The sequence below is a fragment of the Lacerta agilis genome, chromosome 13 (genome assembly GCF_009819535.1).
Source record: "Lacerta agilis isolate rLacAgi1 chromosome 13, rLacAgi1.pri, whole genome shotgun sequence".
NCBI lineage: Eukaryota > Metazoa > Chordata > Lepidosauria > Squamata > Lacertidae > Lacerta > Lacerta agilis.
The window spans coordinates 45,928,519-45,945,671 of record NC_046324.1 but is presented as its reverse complement, the minus strand read 5'-3'; the positions used below and the strand labels follow the sequence as shown (position 1 = coordinate 45,945,671).

At 45.4% G+C, this 17,153-nt stretch overlaps 1 protein-coding gene across 1 annotated transcript in view; it reads right to left on the bottom strand.

Moving 5' to 3' along the window:
• The window catches only part of FLII (FLII actin remodeling protein), a 51,403-nt gene that overhangs the window by 10,093 nt on the left and 24,157 nt on the right, over positions 1 to 17,153 (bottom strand). Inside the window, exons 12-24 of the mRNA XM_033166923.1 lie at positions 16,560 to 16,693; positions 15,627 to 15,839; positions 14,397 to 14,576; positions 14,222 to 14,304; positions 12,452 to 12,526; positions 11,299 to 11,382; positions 8,631 to 8,802; positions 7,642 to 7,746; positions 7,145 to 7,336; positions 4,415 to 4,603; positions 3,653 to 3,792; positions 2,954 to 3,212; positions 261 to 415 (exon numbers count right to left, since the gene is read on the bottom strand). Coding sequence (XP_033022814.1) covers positions 261 to 415; positions 2,954 to 3,212; positions 3,653 to 3,792; positions 4,415 to 4,603; positions 7,145 to 7,336; positions 7,642 to 7,746; positions 8,631 to 8,802; positions 11,299 to 11,382; positions 12,452 to 12,526; positions 14,222 to 14,304; positions 14,397 to 14,576; positions 15,627 to 15,839; positions 16,560 to 16,693 — 1,981 coding nt within the window. The remainder of the gene's footprint in view (positions 1 to 260; positions 416 to 2,953; positions 3,213 to 3,652; positions 3,793 to 4,414; positions 4,604 to 7,144; positions 7,337 to 7,641; positions 7,747 to 8,630; positions 8,803 to 11,298; positions 11,383 to 12,451; positions 12,527 to 14,221; positions 14,305 to 14,396; positions 14,577 to 15,626; positions 15,840 to 16,559; positions 16,694 to 17,153) is intronic.

Here is a 17,153-nt window from a genome sequence, read left to right as displayed (position 1 = left end):
TCGGTAGTGGCACCCGCTCCCACCAGATGTCAAGGAGATAAAGAACTATCTGACTTTTAGAAGACATCTGAAGGCAGCCCTGTTTAGGGAAGTTTTTAATGCTTGATGCTGTACTGTTTTTAATATTTGGTTGAAAGCTGCCCAGAGTGGCTGGGGAAACCCAGCCAGATGGGCAGGGTATAAATAATAAACCATTATTATTATTATTATTATTATTATTAGTTGGGGGCCTAAAGGGACCAGAGGCAAGAGCCACTCACCGGGTGCAGAGGGAGCTGCCGTTCGTACGGATGTGGTAGAGGCTAGGCTGGAGCCCATCGTCCCTTGCTTTCCTCTTGCCCTTGTGGATGATGAATTTCCGCTTGAAGTGGGAGAGGAACTTGGGGTTCTCCTGCTGCTGCGTCATCCGCACGACCTGAAGCGATGGAAGGAGGAGCAGAGGAGGGTTACCGTACTTTTCCGTGTATAACACGCCCTCTTGTATTTGGGGGGACTCGATGGGGGGGGAATTGCCCAGAGTTGTCGATGGTTTTTTAGGGGGGTTGGCCAAAAATCGCACGTCAACAATATGCGCTAAACGTGTATACCCCCCCTTTAACATCATCTTTTTTTGGGGGGGGGGGTAAAACCCTCGTCTAATACACAGAAAAGTACAGTACCATCCATGGCCACGATTCCTCTTATATTAAGCGGTTCACTCAAATAACCGCAGAGCAGAGTGCCCTTGTTCTGGGTTCCAGCCAGCCACGTTCCCTCCCTTTTATTTATACTTTTCAAGTTTATACATTTCATTAGTTTTACAATGAATTTAACATTTCAAAATTTGACTTCCTTCCCCCTCTTTCCTTAAAATTTATTTTTTAAAACTCTTCTGCGTATCCTAATTCATTTAACTTGCTCATTTAATTCCCTACTGTAAATATGTACTCTTGTGAAACTGCGGGTTGTTACAATAATCCTGCTAATGTTTTTATCTGTTTACAATTTATCTGTAAATATTCAATAAACTATTTCCATTTTTTAAATAAAAAGTTTGAATCTTGATTTCTTATTCTTCCGGTAAGTTTCGCCATTCCTGCATATTCCATAAGTTTTAGTATCCGTTCTTCCTTTACTGGGACCTCTGCTTCTTTCCACTTTTGGACAAGTAACATTCTTGCTGCTACAGCAGCATATATAAATAAATTCCTATACAATTTAGGTAGTTCTGTCCCTATAATCCCCAAAAGGAAAGCTTCTGGGTTTGTTTGTTCTTTAAAATAAAAGTTATTTTGAACATTCCTTTTCAAAGCTATGTTCCCTCCCATGGTATTCCATTCCATGCCCCCGCCAAACAGTCAGCCTGCCCCGTGTACCCGCTGAGCACCATGAAACCGCTTTAAATACGTCACGGCTTCCCCCAGAGAATTCTGGGAAATGTAGTTAAAGGTGTAGATAACTGACGGAGGACTCCCTATCCCCCCCTCCCTGAGCTACAATTCCCAAAATTGGTTTAGCAAGCAATTATTCTAGGGCCTGAGGTCACCCAGTGAGTTTCATGACCGAGTGGGGATTCGAACCCTGATCTCCCAGGTCCTAATCTGACAGTCTAACCACTACACCACACTGCCTTCCTAGGGTACTTCTGCTGTGGGGAAGCTCTATAAATTAAGTAGGTAAATAAATATTGGGGGGGGGAGCGAAAAGTCACTTAAGAGAAGGATGTGTAATATTCTCCTGGAAGCTCGAATTTTATTTTATTCTGGGGGTTTTTTTTGGACATTTTAACGTGTTGTAAACTGCTTTGAGATTTTTCTTCTTCTTTAAAATGCAAAGCGGAATAGAAATGAAATTAATAATAACAGAAATAATAAATAACTCTCTCGGGAGAAGGGCGAATGGTGCCTAGACATTCTTGTTTTGTGGGGTGTGTATCCTAGGTTTAAGGTGCCATTTGGCAATTCACTTATCAGTTTCTAACCCTCCCCCAGCCACCGAAATCACTCACAATCAGAAGAATCTTTATTTGCATCGGCCACTAGCCATAGCAAATAAAATAAAATAAGATAAAATAAAATGTACTAAATATAAAGGTAAAAACTTAACTACAGCCGTACCTTGGTTCTTGGAACACCTTGGTACTCATACGTTTTGGCTCCTGAACGCCCAAAACCCAGAAGTGTTCTGGTTTTCAAATATTTTTCGGAACCTGAACGTCTGAGGCAGCTTCCGCTTGAGTGCAAGAAGCTTCTGCAGCCTATCAGAAGCCGTGCCTTGGTTTCCGAACGGTTCCGGGAGTCGAACTGACTCCTGGAACAGATTAAGTTCAAGAATCAAGGTTCCAATGTATAGAAAATACATTTTGGGCGTTTACATCAAGAATCAAGTAATAGAGCTTACTTGTGTGTGTGTGTGTGTGTGTGTGTGTGTGTGTTTTATTGGGTTATTGATTTTGGTTTGATTTTATATGTTGTGGTCTTGTTGTGAACGGCCCTGAGACCTCCGGGTATAGGGCGGTGTATAAGTTGAATAAATAATAATAATAATAATAATTGCCGCCACTAAAAACCTTGCAGTTTTTGCTGTCACCTGATCATCTTGATCTTGAAAAGCAATGGTTGAGCGACCCGGCATGGACAACAACAGAGGGGTGATAACCTAATTCCTCAAATCTTTATAAAGAGTGCATACCAAAAGCACATGAGCCACTGACTCAATACAGTGGTACCTCTGGATGTGAACGGGATCCATTCCGGAGCAGTCCGCATCCTGAGCACCGCGTCTGAGCATGCGCGAACCGCCAAACCTGGAAGTAGCCCGTTCCGGTACTTCTGGGTTCGGCGGGTTTGTAACCCGTGGCGAACGCAACACGCAGCGTTCGTAACATGAGGTACGACTGTACTGGACATAACTGTTTTCCCAGTGGATTTTTTTTAAAAAAAATTGACCCTCAAGTACCACCGAAATCGCTCACCTCCAGCTTCCCAGGAAAAAGGTTCTCGAATTTCTTCTGGAGGCTGAAAGTGAATGTGAGCCAGCCCATGTTGGAGGCCTCCCTGCCTTGCCAAAAATAAACAATGCATTGAAAATCTTCCTCGGGCTGCTTCTCCTCTTCCTCCTCCTCCTCCTCCTCTTCTTCCTCCTCCTCTCCCTCGGCAGCCCCTTCGGGTCTCTTCTTCTTCTTCTTCTTCCCCTCCTCCTCTTGCTCCTCGCTCTCCACGGGGACCCAGTACCTTTGAAGGTGAAAAGCACAGTGACTCACTCAGCGATGGAAGCGGATTGCTCCCTCCTCCCAAGGAAGCTTCAGCGCAAATCGCAAGACGCATCTGCACCGCAGGGCTCAAAGGTGGAGCCAAGCATGACCAGCAAGGGGTGTGGCTTGGGGAGAGCCCCGAGGGCCGGGCTGAGAGGTGTGGAGGGCCCAGGCGGAACCGCGGCCTGGTTCTGTGTAAGTCAGCTCTGTAGGCTTGCTTTCCAGACTCAACGGAAACACTCCCATTTGGTCCAAATCCTGCAGTGCTCGGGGTTGGACTAGATGACCCTTGGGGGTCCCTCCCAACTCTACAAATTCCATGATTCTGCATTGGATCGGACTGGACAGAGAAGGGAAAGAAAGAGGGAGGCAATGATGCCTGAGAGGTGGGTGGGTGAGGGACAACAAGGGCCTGTTTACCGGCACAGGAAGACGTAGCAATCCTGGGTGTGGAAATGCCCAAATTCCTCCTCGGGTAGGCGGGCGAACTTCTTGCCTTCTAGGACAAAGCCCTCCATGCCATCCAGGTCTTCGTTCCATTCCTCCATGAGCTGCTCCGCCTGCCCCCGAGAAAGAGAGAAATGAGTGGCGCTGATGGCAGAACTAAGAGGAAGACTGAACGTAGCAGCGAGGAGGTGTCACTCAATATTTTTATTAATTATTATTATTATTATTATTATTATTATTATTATTATTATTATTAGACCACCCTTCATCTGAAGATCTCTGGTTGGGTTTCACAGCGTAAAAATGCAAGATAACAACCCAAAATTCCCAATAAAAACAAGAGCAAAACAAAACCATAACCTTCCCTCTCCAAAATGGGGGGAAAAGGAGGCTTTGAGACCCACAGACAGGGCTGAACAATGGGGCTGGAGATGCTCCTTCAGGTATACAGGACCGAGGCCTTTTAGGGCTTTCAGGGTCTGCACCAACGCTTTGAATTTTACAGGCCTCGGGGGGCTCACTGGCAGAGTCTTCAAATTACAGAATTCCACGTAGGAATTTTCTCCTTGGTTTGACTGCAAAGAGTTTGGGGTAGGACGACGACTGGGGGGGGGTGTGTGTGCAGGAAGCAGCAGGGCAGATTTTCGACCCCCCGCCCTTCACGCCTCCTCTTCACATGAGGTGAATCTGCAGAGGGGAATCTCAGCCCAGCCACCCGCTCCACCCGAGACCTACCTCGCTTAGCGGCATGGGGGGCTGGCGTGGCAGGAAGAGGGCTGTCAGGTCGGCCTTCATCTGATCCTTCTTCTCAGAGTCTTTCTGGACTTTCCCTGAAAGGCCCTCCGCCTGCTTGACCGACTCTGCGTTGCGGGTGTAATCCACCTTGAGCACGTCATCCCAGTTCTTGAATTTGGATTTGAAGACCTGGGGGGGGGGGGGAAGGACAGACAACAGACATCACCACTGGAAACGCCACCCTACTGAGAGACAAACTAGGACAGGGCCAGCGGACCCGCTCAACTGTTGATCTGGCCCCAAGAGAACGTGTGCAGTGCACAGAGATCAGGCTTTGTTTACTTGCAGCCTGCAGCCAAAGTAATGCAAGAGACAGATCTCCCATCTTACTTCTCATCCCTTACCGCTGCAAAACATCGTTTTGCGTTTATTAAGGCAAGGTTTAATGCCTTTCCTTCCGGGGTCATGTCACATAGATTCACTAGGGGCCGTGTATCAGATTTTTGCTCGTGTGATGAATTGTCGAGGGAATCCCTCCTGCATATTGTTTTTATCTGCCCTTTATACAGTGATGTCAGGAGAAATTTGTTGAGCCCAATGGTCCAAAAATTCTCTGGACTTCCAGTAGAGATCCAGCTTACCCTTTTACTCCAGGATTCTAACCCAACAGTAACCTTGCAAATCTGACTTCGGTTTTGAACTATAAGAGGCGAAATGGCCTATTACAGGAATCCTAATGGTTCTTTTCCACCCCTTTTGGGCCTATAACTCCTGATAGTATCATAGGTTGAATTTATATTTATTTCTCCCGATTGTAAATGTTTTATGTTATTATTTTTATCGTAATGTAATTATTTTAGCTGTTTTTGCATGGATTGTAAGACAGGTATGATTTGCGTGTCTATTTATGTGTGAGCTTATAGCTGCAATAAAGTTTTATTATATAATGCAAGAGACAGTGTTGCACAGTGGTTAGTGTCGGACTAGGACCAGGGTTCAAATCCCCACTCGGCCATGGGGCAAACGTTGCCTCTCAGCCGATTATCCTGCCCTTGACTAGGGCTGTTGTGGGGATTAAATGAGAACCACAAGAAAGGTGGGGTTTAAACGCAATTAATAAAACTGGATAGAAGGACCAGTTACAGGTAGGTAGCCGTGTTGGTCTGCCATAGTCAAAACAAAATAAAATAAAAAAAATTCCTTCCAGTTGCACCTTAGAGACCAAATAAGTTTGTTCTTGGTATGAGCTTTCGTGTGCATGCACACTTCTTCAGACACAGTGAAGATACACTTCAGAAGTGTGCATGCACACGGAAGCTCATACCAAGAACAAACTTATTTGGTCTCTAAGGTGCAACTGGAAGGAATTTTTTTATTTTATTTTGTTTTGGATAAAAGGAACACACAATGCCTGGATTTGCAGATCCGTGAAGGGTGGGCTACTGTGATGCTTGTCACTGAATTCTACTCAATATTGATCCAGAGCAGATTCCAATGTATACTTGGCAGAGTAACTACTTAAAACACGTTGCGGGATTCCCCAAAAATAGACCAGAGGCAATTGTATTTCATCCAGCAGAGCATTGCTGCTACTGAAGGCAAATGAGCATAATGGTCACAAATCCAATACATTCAGGACTGGCACTGTCCGTAAGAAATCCAGTTGCAGCAGACTTAACTTAAACTTATACTAAGTCTAAACCTTAACACTATACAGTGGTACCTTGGTTTGCGAACAGTCTGCTTTGCGTCCGTTTTGGATTATGAACACGTCAAACCCGGAAGTGCGTGTCCCGGTTTGCAAACTTTTTTGGGATTATGACCCATTTTTTGGTTTACGGACAGTTTTTTTTAGTTTACGACCCATTTTTTTTGGGGGGATTACGAACAAATTTTTTGGTTTACGAACAATTTTTTTTGGAGGCCCCACTGGCGAAAGTGCGCCTTGGGTTACAACCTGTTTTGGTTTTCGAACCGACCTCCGGAACAGATTATGGTCATAAACCAAGGTACCGCTGTATACTGAACATCACACCAGAAGGAAGAGAGATAGAAAGAGAAAGTGAGACCCAGGCTCCTTCAGGCCTTACCTTTATAGTCCGGGACAAGGCCCTGTTTCGTTTATTCTTCATCAGCTGTTGTTTCTTAGTTTTATTGTCAAAGTGTACCGAGTGTTTAAAACTAAGAAACGACAGCTGATGAAGAATAAACGAAACAGGGCCTTGTCCTGGAGTTAAAAACCATTGCAACTGGAATTTGTTTCATACTTTAAACAACAAAAATAGAGAAAACCACTGTTTATTGCCGTCCTGGCCTGAGTCCTTGCAACCTTTCTATTTGACTTCCTGAACTTTCCAAGGACTCCCATTTTTCATTCCTTACTTTTATGGACTTTGACAGAAAAAGATGAGAACACCAGTTTAAGCCAGCTGTAATCAGCTTCTCTGAAGGAATAACCCAAACATCACGAACCTCTTTCTTGCTTCTTTCACACAGCGAAGCTTCCAGAACCCTCTTGAATTAATCTGAACAGGAAAGATCTCTACACATCAGATCAATACTTTCTGCACTAAGAAATGCAAACGGATAATGCTCTCTAAATGGGGACACCATTGGAGATACAGCTCACAAACCGCAATAGGTGTGTTTGTTACGAAATTGCAGTTGGTATGTGGGTTAAAAAAAAACAAACGAATCAATAAATACCCGCCCGCCCACCCAGCCACCTACCTGGCACTCAGTGCCCTCCAGGTTGCGGGTCACCATGGTGTGTTTGGGGCGATGGAGCATGCTGCAGAGCTCCTGGCCCAGCTTGAGGGCAGCGGCGCGCACCAGGCGAGGAGACTTCCGGCCGATCCAGATGAAAACATCCGACCAGCAGTCCAGGATGTAGACGGACTTGGTGTCCAGCAGACTTTGAAGCTGCGGAAGGGGAGACAAGGAGGAAGGGTTTCAATTCACCCTGCTCGGCTGCCAAGATCCATTCTGGCAGCTCCTCAAGGCCTGGCGCCAGAGTTGCCCAAAGGGCAGTTATTTGGAAATGCGCTGCCACTGTTTCAAAGCAGCTGCCGTAAGCTGAGTCTTCTCAGTAGTGGCGCCCGTCCTAATAAGAGCTTCCCTCTCCCCATCCCATTCCTGCACTGCAGCCGGGTTGGACTAGATGACCCCTGGTGGTCCCTTCCAATTCTATATACCCGGTATAATTCTATAAACACAGAGTGGCGTACCAGTCTCATTTCTGGCAGCAGATCCACTTTTGGCCTCTTCTTGTGTTCCACAGAAAGCTTGTAGTTGATCTGGGGCAGCTCCAGGTAACCCAAACCTAAACCGACCTGTGGGAGAACAGGGGACGGAAAAAGAAAAGGGAAAATGGGTGTTAGCAGGGAGAAGGGAGCAATCAACAGCCCACCTGGCAAGGCTTTTCCTGCTCGGGGGTCTCTCCGGCTCCATACTTTAAAAGCAGCGCCATATCGCTTTATATAGCCCAGGCTTCCTGCAAAGGATCCTGGGAACTGTAGTTTGTTAAGGGTGTTGAGAGCTGTTGTAAGTGTTTGGGTGTGACCAGGGTGGCTTTGATTTAAATCAAATTGATTTAAATCACTAGTCAGTAAGACTTGATTTAAATCATTTATTTATTTTTTTACACACAGACTTAATATTTACAACCCGCTAAAGGCTTCATTTCTGGAATAGTAAATTTCCAGAGTAGTTTCTACAGTCCTATCAAAAATTACTGATTTGGTCATACTATTACAAATACGTAAGACAGATAATTATAAAATGATTGTGATGTTTTTAACAAGTTAACTGTTTATATTTGGACAACTTTTCTGCTGTATTTTACTGGAAGGAGAGAAATCATTTAAACGTTTTATTTAATTAAAACAGTAACATTAACAGCATACGTATCCATGTTTGTTAACTGATGCGGTTAAACAATTAAAAGAAAATTAGGCTGAGTTTTAGCACACATGAAAAATTTAAAACAAATCTTTATTTCCTGATGAATAGCCTTTGGAGTCTGGACCATAATGTAACTTAAATAGAAAACTATATTTACAAAGATTTTCCCTCCAAAAGCATTTCATTTTAAAAATCCGATTTAAATAAAAAATAAAACCCTATTTTAATTTTAAAAATCCGATTTATTTATTTTTTTAAAAAAATCATTGGTTTTTATCCACCCTGGTTGTGACAGATGTCTGCACCGACTCACCTTGTAGAGTTTCGGTCTGGGAGGCTTGAAGTCATCTGGGACATTGGGCTTGATCTCGTCTGGCTGCCCCCCCAGGAGCTCCCAAAACTCAGACGCCTCCTGTGTCTGACTGACGGTCAGGATCTCTGCCTTCCCCTTCCTCTCGTTCTTATTGATCTTCTCTGCGAAAAGCCTAGGAGTGGGGGAAGAACGGAGCGGAAGACTGATTCAGGGAAAGACAAAACGGAGCTCAGAGGAGCAGATCACCTGCTTTGCATTTCAACAAGGGTTCATGTCCAATTAGTGTTCGGTTTTTCATTTACTTAATACATTTCCACCCCTTCCCTCCCAAAAGAGTCCAGGGTGTCGAACGGCGAAGCAGCAAAACAATACATTTGAAACACCAAATTCTTCAAAACACCTGGAAACGAAATTTAAAAACAGATGCTTATCTGCACAGGTAACCTCAAGGTGGCCAGGATATAAAAACTGCACATAACCAGTTTCCAGTAAGCACAATCCATGGCAAGCAAATCAGGAATGAAAATCCATGTGTTATTTTTCTATAGCAGGGGTAGGCAACCTAAGGCCTGAGGGCCGGATGCGGCCCAATCGCCTTCTCAATCCGGTCCGTGGACGGTCTGGGAATCAGGGTGTTTTCACATGAGTAGAATGTGTCCTTTTAGTTAAAATGCACCTCTGGGTTATTTGTGGGGCATAGGAATTTGTTCATTCCCCACCCCCACCCCCAAAATAAATATCCAGCCCAGCACATGGTCTGAGGGATGGTGGACCGGCCCACGGCTGGAAAAGGTTGCTGACCCCTGGTCTTATAGAGCCCTTAAACAACTTGGGGGCAGTTTGCATGCAGGATCACATTATCCCATGACATGCCCACTTCAACCGCTGGCACGGTTGCAGGTGCTGCGTAATATTTATTTGTAAGAAACAAATCTTATATGCGCTCTACGTGGGGCTACCTTTCAAGGTGACCCGGAAACTACAACTAATCCAGAATGCGGCAGCTAGACTGGTGACTGGGAGCGGCCGCCGGGACCACGTAACACCAGTCTTGAAAGACCTACATTGGCTCCCAGTACGTTTCTGAGCACAATTCAAAGTGTTGGTGTTGACCTTTAAAGCCTTAAACGGCCTTGGCCCAGTATACCTGAAGGAGCGTCTCCACCCCCATTGTTCTGCCCGGACACTGAGGTCCAGTGCCGAGGGCCTTCTGGCAGTTCACTCACTGCAAGAAGCGAAGTTACAGGGGAACCAGGCAAGAGGGCCTTCTCGGTAGTGGCACCAGCCCTGTGGAACGCCTTCCCATCAGGGGTCAGAGAGATAAAGAACTATCTGACTTTTAGAAGATATCTGAAGGCAGCCCTGTTTAAGGAAGTTTTTAATGTTTGATGTTTTGTCGTATTTTTAATATTCTGTTGGAAGCTTGCCAGAGTGGCTGGGGAAACCCATCCAGATGGGCGGGGTATAAGTAATAAATTTATTTTTATTTTTATCACAGTGTGGCAGCATCTACACTTTGGAACTCCCTGCTTATTGATATCCGGCAGGCATCTTCATGGTACACATTTTGGCACCTGCTAAAAACTTTTTGTTAAAGGCAAGTCTACCCAGATGTCTGGAACGCTGATATGTGTTCTTTGTTCATATTTGCTGTTTGATGTATCTGGAATTCTGTTTGTGGAAAATTTAAATTTTCCAAATAAAAAATTATAAAAAAGATATGTGTTTTAATTTGCTTTTAGTTTACTGCTGGTTTTAATTTCTTGAATGTTTTAAAGCAGGCATAGGCAAACTCCGGCCCTCCAGGTGTTTTGAGACTACAATTCCCATCATCCCTGACCACTGGTCCTGTTAGCTAGGGATGATGGGAATTGTAGTTCCAAAACTTCTGAAGGGCCGGAGTTTGCCTATGCCTGTTTTAAAGTGTTGTTACTCGTTTTTATTGATTTTTTGTTTTATTTTTTTTGCAAACTGCCTTGACAGTTTTTATTGCTGCACACAAGCGGTGTACATTGAATTTGAATTTGAATTTATTTTTACGGTCACAGACCAACTCACTAAATCAACAATACAAAAGTGATACATTAAAATTTGCACAGCAAATACCATACACGTGTATGCACGTATACAGCAGCATCTAAAATATATAGATTAGAATCGGGGCATTTAAAATATTGCCTAAAAATTGCCATTTAGGGTTCTGTTCATAGCGATAACACCGCTCGTTCTCTGAGCCTCATGGCTGCTACACAGTATTTCGCTACTTTCAGGGTAATCTCAGGGTCCCTGTCCTCCACAAGGCATTTAAGGCATAGGAATTCATTTAAAGGATTTTGCATGACTGGGGAAATAAAAACACGGCGTATGTCATTGTAAAAGCGGCAACGTAATAAAACATGAGTAACAGATTCTACCTCCGGCAGGCCACAGGGGCAGAGTCGTTCCGCATATGGTTTACCTGCAAATCTTCCCTGCAGTAAGGCAGATGGTAATACATTTTTTTTTAAAGCGGTGTACATATTTTAGGAAGTGTAAATAAAGTAAACAAAAAATGATAAGGGCCTCAGCAGTTCAAATAAAGTTTACCACTGACACCATCCAAAGTCTAAAAGCTACTGACACGCCAAGATCAACCACAACCCGTTCTTTGCTTGGGGGGGGGGGTTACCTGGCTTTGGTGGTGCCACTCAGAGTGGCCTGGCTCCCCCTCCAGATGTAGATCTCGAGGCCATGGTCCAACAGGAAGACGAACCTTGAAACAAAGTACCAGGAAAGAGGCAAGTTGGAGATAAAGAAAGAAAAAGACGGGCCCTTTTTTCCAAATACAGTGAGAGAGAAAAGTATTTAATCCCCTGCTAAATTTGCCCGTTTTCCCTCTGATGAAGAAATGACCAGTCCATAATTTTAATGGTAGGTTTACTGTAGCTGTGAGAGACAGAATAACAACAGGAAAAACCCCAGAAACCCGGAAGACAAAAGTCAGAGATTGATGTGCATTATAATGAGTGAAATAAGTATTTGATCCCTTTGCAAAAGTATCTCTGACTTTTGTCTCCTGGGTTTCCCAAGCAGGGAAGTCTAAATTTTCCAAGGATTTCCATCTCTGAACTCCAGATTGCTGTGCGACAATCAATAAAGAACAAACCAATTCCTTGCGTTTAGTATTATTTACCGTAATATTATGGTTTACTCCCTCAAATATGGATAGCAAGCACTAATGTGGAGTTAAAGTTCTCTCGTTTTTTAAAAGAAATTCTTGGTGGACCTTAGAAAATAACTCCTTAGCTCAATCCAAGGATGCCTTTGCAAGTACAACTCCACCAATATAATGAATTGATTGAGGACTTCCTATGAGACAGAAGATCTAGAACGCAAACTCAACCATATGTAATATTTAAGGATTAAAGGTAAAAGTAAAGGGACTCCTGATGCGGACAACTCTGGGGTCATGGCGCTCATCTCAATTTACTGGCTGAGGGAGCCAGTGTACAGCTTCTGGGTCATGTGGCCAGCATGACTAAGCCGCTTCTGGCGAACCAGAGCAGCGCACAGAAACGCTGTTTACCTTCCCGCTGGAGCAGTACCTATTTATCTACTTGCACTGGTGTGCTTTCGAACTGCTAGGTTGGCAGGAGCTGGGACCGAGCAACGGGAGCTCACCCTGTTGTGGGGATTTGAACCACCGACCTTCTGATCAGCAAGCCCTAGGCTCTGTGGTTTAACCCACAGCGCCACCTGCGTCCGTTTGGGGCTTAGTTTCCCCCTAAATTGCTGATTTTAGAGGATCCCGTTTTCAAAAGAGAATCGCCCTAAATATTTACCGAGGGTCCAGAGATGCCGCCTTCAGAGGTACCGGTTCCAGCTTAATGTTCTTCTTTCCATAAACGCGGTAAAGCCTACATTGAAATTGGGGGGGGGGGCAAAAATGTTAGATGACGGCCAGAAACTTAAATCTATCAGTGGGTCTGTTGGCCAAAGGTCTGGGAAGTTTTGCAATTCACGAAGATTTCCCCTACTTCCTTAAAATAAGAGGACATTCAAAACGGCCAGCACGGAAGAGGAAATGGATTGACACTAGATAAAGAGAGGCTGTTCCAGGGCTACAAAACTTGGTGGGTTGGAGGCCTCTGTCATATAATGTTTACACTAGAAAGATCTAGGCAGAGAAGACTGATCTATCAGGGCACTGCCCCACCAAGAGGAATTGTAAGCTAAACAGTTTTCCCCAAATTCAAAACAATCTCAAAGTCACAAATCTTTCCTGCATCCCACATTATTTATTATCCTGCCTTCAGAACTTGAACAATCTCCTGTTCTCTGACCAAATCAGTTTTTCGTACTGCTGAACCAATCCAAACCCAAAACTATTGCTATGGCCAAGATGTCCCTTTCCATCCGTCTCTAGGCAGAATAATCAAATGAAAAATTATAAATTTACGAGTGTTAAAGGTAAAGGGACCCCTGACCATTAGGTCCAGTCGTGTCCGACTCTGGGGTTGCAGCGCTCATCTTGCGTTACTGGCCGAGGAAGCCGGCATACGGCTTCTGGGTCATGTGGCCAGCATGACAAAGCCGCTTCTGGTGAACCAGAGCAGCGCACGGAAATGCCATTTACCTTCCCGCCGGAGCGGTACCTATTTATCTACTTGCACTTTGACGTGCTTTCGAACTGCTAGGTGGGCAGGAGCTGGGACCGAGTAACGGGAGCTCACCCCGTTGCGGGGATTCGAACCGCCGACCTTCTGATCAGCAAGCCCTAGGCTCTGTGGTTTAACCCACAGCGCCACCCACCGGTATTAGTGTTAGTCCCCCGCAATTAAGAAACAGAGGGGAACAAGGAGAACAACCAGGAGTCATAAGCAGGAGCATCTTCATAAAATAAAATAAAATCTGGATCCCCTAAATTACAAGTGAGTCTTTGGAGAGGCAGTGGATTGAGACCCATTCAGAAGAGACAGCCTGAAAGTTGCACCCAGTAATCCCAAATGCTCTGGGGTTAGCAGAAAAAGAAAATGACCCTGTTTGGGCTCAGAAGCACCCTCTCTTCACACGAAAGCAAAACAAGATTTGGGTGTCGGGCCCTGGATAGAAATCTTAAAAAAGAAGTTGTTGTTGTTGTTCAGTCATTCAGTCGTGTCCGACTCTTCATGACCCCATGGACCAGAGCACGCCAGGCACCCCTATCCTCCACTGCCTCCCGCAGTTTGGCCAAACTCATGCCAGTCGCTTCGAGAACACTGTTCAACCATCTCGTCCTCTGTCGCCCCCTTCTCCTTGTGCCCTCCATCTTTCCCAACATCAGGGTCTTTTCTAGGGAGTCTTCTCTTCTCATGAGGTGGCCAAAGTATTGGAGCCTCAACTTCAGGATCTGTCCTTCCAGTGAGCAGTCAGGGCTGATTTCTTGAAAGATGGATAAGTTTGATCTTTTTGCAGTCCATGGGACTCTCCAGAGTCTCCTCCAGCACCATAATTCAAAAGCATCAATTCTTCGGCCATCAGCCTTCTTTCATGGTCCAGCTCTCACTTCCATAAACAGAAGAAACAGAAGAAGTACCGGGTCTCAAAAGGGGACCATTACCATCATTTCTTACCTGGTGACATAGTGTGTGTCCTCCACTGTATAGAAGCCACTGGCCGTCCCACCTTCAATGTAGGAGATCTCGTGATCGAAGACCTGCCAATAGCCACGAAAGTCATTTTTTTTAAATAAGGCAAAAGGGGAAAGATAAGATATAGCCAGCAACCTGCAGGGAGGAAGGAGCTTACCTGGCTGAACTCGTCGCTCTCGTCTCCCATCTCCTCCCGGATGCTGCGGCATTCGGCGCCCAGATAGTTGCGCAGGTTGACCGCATGGATGGCGGAGCAGGCTTTCTTGTCGAGCGTGGCCTCCTGGCCAATCCAGTAGTAGATCTCCCAGTTCAATAAGCCGTTATCGTCTAGGAAAGTCTGGGGAGAAGCAATGTTCGCAGCTGGACCAATGGGCAAGCTTGAAAAGGAATCCTCCCTGCCCTCAAGGTCGCTTTGGGTTAGGGACCTGCGTATGGTGGCATCAAACCAGACACAGTACAACTTTCTACTCCCATGGCAAGGGCAGGGCACCTGTGGACCTCCAGATGTTGTCGGACTCAAACTCCCATCAGCCCAAGCCAGCAAGGCCAAAGGTAAGGGATTATGGGAGCTGTATGTTTCTGAGCACAATTCAAAGTGTTGGTGCTGACCCTTAAAGCCCTAAACGGCCTTGGTCCAGTATACCTGAAGGAGCATCTCCACCCCCATCGTTCTGCCCGGACACTGAGGTTCGGCTCTGAGGGCCTTCTGGTGGTTTCCTCCCTGTGAGAAGGGAGGTTACAAGAAACCAGGCAGAGGGCCTTCTCGGTAGTGGCACCCACCCTGTGGAACGCCCTCCCATCAAACGTCAAGGAAATAAACAAGTATCTGACCTTTAGAAGACATCTGAAGGCAGGCCTGTTTAGGGACGTTTTTAATGAATGATGTTGTAATGTATTTTAAATCTTTTGGTGGAAGCCACCCAGAGTGGCTGGGGAAACCCAGCCAGATGGGCAGGGTAGAAATAGTAAATTAATATATTATTATTATTATTATTTAGTCCTGACAACATCTGAAGGGTCACAGGTTCCTTATCCTTGGGAGATCACGGCCACCTTCACAATACACGCTTAAAACACTAGAGTGCCACTTTAAACAGCGATGGCTTCCCCCAGTGAATTCTGGGAGCTGTAGTTTGTTAAGTGTGCCGAGAGTCGTTAAGGGACTCCCATTACCCTCCCAGAGCTATAGCTCATGCACACGAAAGCTCATACCAAGAACAAACTTAGTTGGTCTCTAAGGTGCTACTGGAAGGATTTTTTTAATTTTTTAATTTTATATTTTGTTTTAGCACATCCTAGTTTGGTGTGAGTGAGGCGATGGGCAAGCAAGCCTCCTACCTCGCAGGGGTGGCTGTGAGGATAAAAACAAGACGCCTGCTCCCCTCACCTTCAGAACGATGTAGCAGTCGGCCTCGTAGAACTTCCCGTGAAAGGCCTCGTCCACCATTGTGGGCACAAAGTTCTCAATCTGCCAGACGGTGACGCCAGGGAGCTGCCCCACATCCTCCGTAAAGAACTCGGAGTAGTTGAGCTGAGGCTTCTCCAAACTCTGATCCCAGCGGCGTGTTTTCAGGTCCGTGTACTTTGGGTCTCCGTTCTCCTAGCGCGGAAAGAGAACGGAGGGAGGGAGAGAGAGTTAGTAAAGGATACTAACAGCGATAAGAACAAGGAATAAGGGATCCTGGTAGCGGAAAAGGAAGGGAACCTAGCGTGCATTCAGACACGGGGATTATTGCATTGCATTTTCCTGATTACAATGCTACTGCTTCTTTAACCGGATTCGAACATTCCTTTGACACTGCAATACCTGTTGCGTTATGGGACGGTGGTGGCTTTTTATGTACAGTGGTACCTCTGGTTAAAGGGACCCAGGTGGCGCTGTGGGTTAAACCACAGAGCCTAGGGCTTGCTGATCAGAAGGTCGGCGGTTTGAATCCCTGAGACGGGGTGAGCTCCTGTTGCTTGGTCCCAGCTCCTGCCCACCTAGCAGTTCAAAAGCACGTCAATTGCAAGTAGATAAATAGGAACTGCTCCGGCGGGAAGGTAAACGGCGTTTCCGTGCGCTGCTCTGGTTCGCCAGAAGTGGCTTGTCATGCTGGCCACATGACCCGGAAGCTGCATGCCAGCTCCCTCGTCCAGTAAAGCAAGATGAGTGCTGCATCCCCAGAGTCGGACACGACTGAACGACTGAACGACAAATCGTGTCGCCTCTTCCTCGCCTTTTCTCTAAGCTAAAAAGTCCCAAGCGCTGCAGCCTTCCTTCGAAGGACACTCACTCTCCACCCCCTTGATAGTTTTGGCCTCCTGGGTGTGTTCCTACCTCCATCTTCTTGTTCTTCTCTTGCGCCACGTCCGACATCCCCTTCAGCACCTGCTTCGCCTGGTCATCCTGCGATGAGTCTTTTCGTCTCCGAAGGCGCATCTTTCGTGCCAGGGGGTCCTTTGGGCTGCTCCCTAGGAATACAAAGGGGGGGAGTGAGGAAATAGAGAAAGAAAAGAATTTTAGGGGATGGAAGCTAGATTTGAAGCTCCCACAAGGATCACGCAGTTTCTGCTCTCCGAACACAATGTGTTCTCAGGAGATGGTTTATCAGGTGAGTGTTCGCATAACAAGTCGATTCCCACCAATTCCTTTTTGTTTTAATTTTAAATTTTTATTGAGGATTTTACTATATTACAAACTAAGCAACTAATCAGAAAGAAACACATTCAAGATTATACATAAAGTTAATGTTCAATACGAAACTCTATACGTAAAATATAAAGCATACTCTTATATTACAAAAATAAACAGTATTATATCACTCAGCATAGCTTGTTGACCTTTGTCTTTCAACACATATATAGAAATAACATACGTGCAAGCAGAAAACAAAAATTATATATGTGTGTGTGTGTGTGTGTGTGTGTGTAT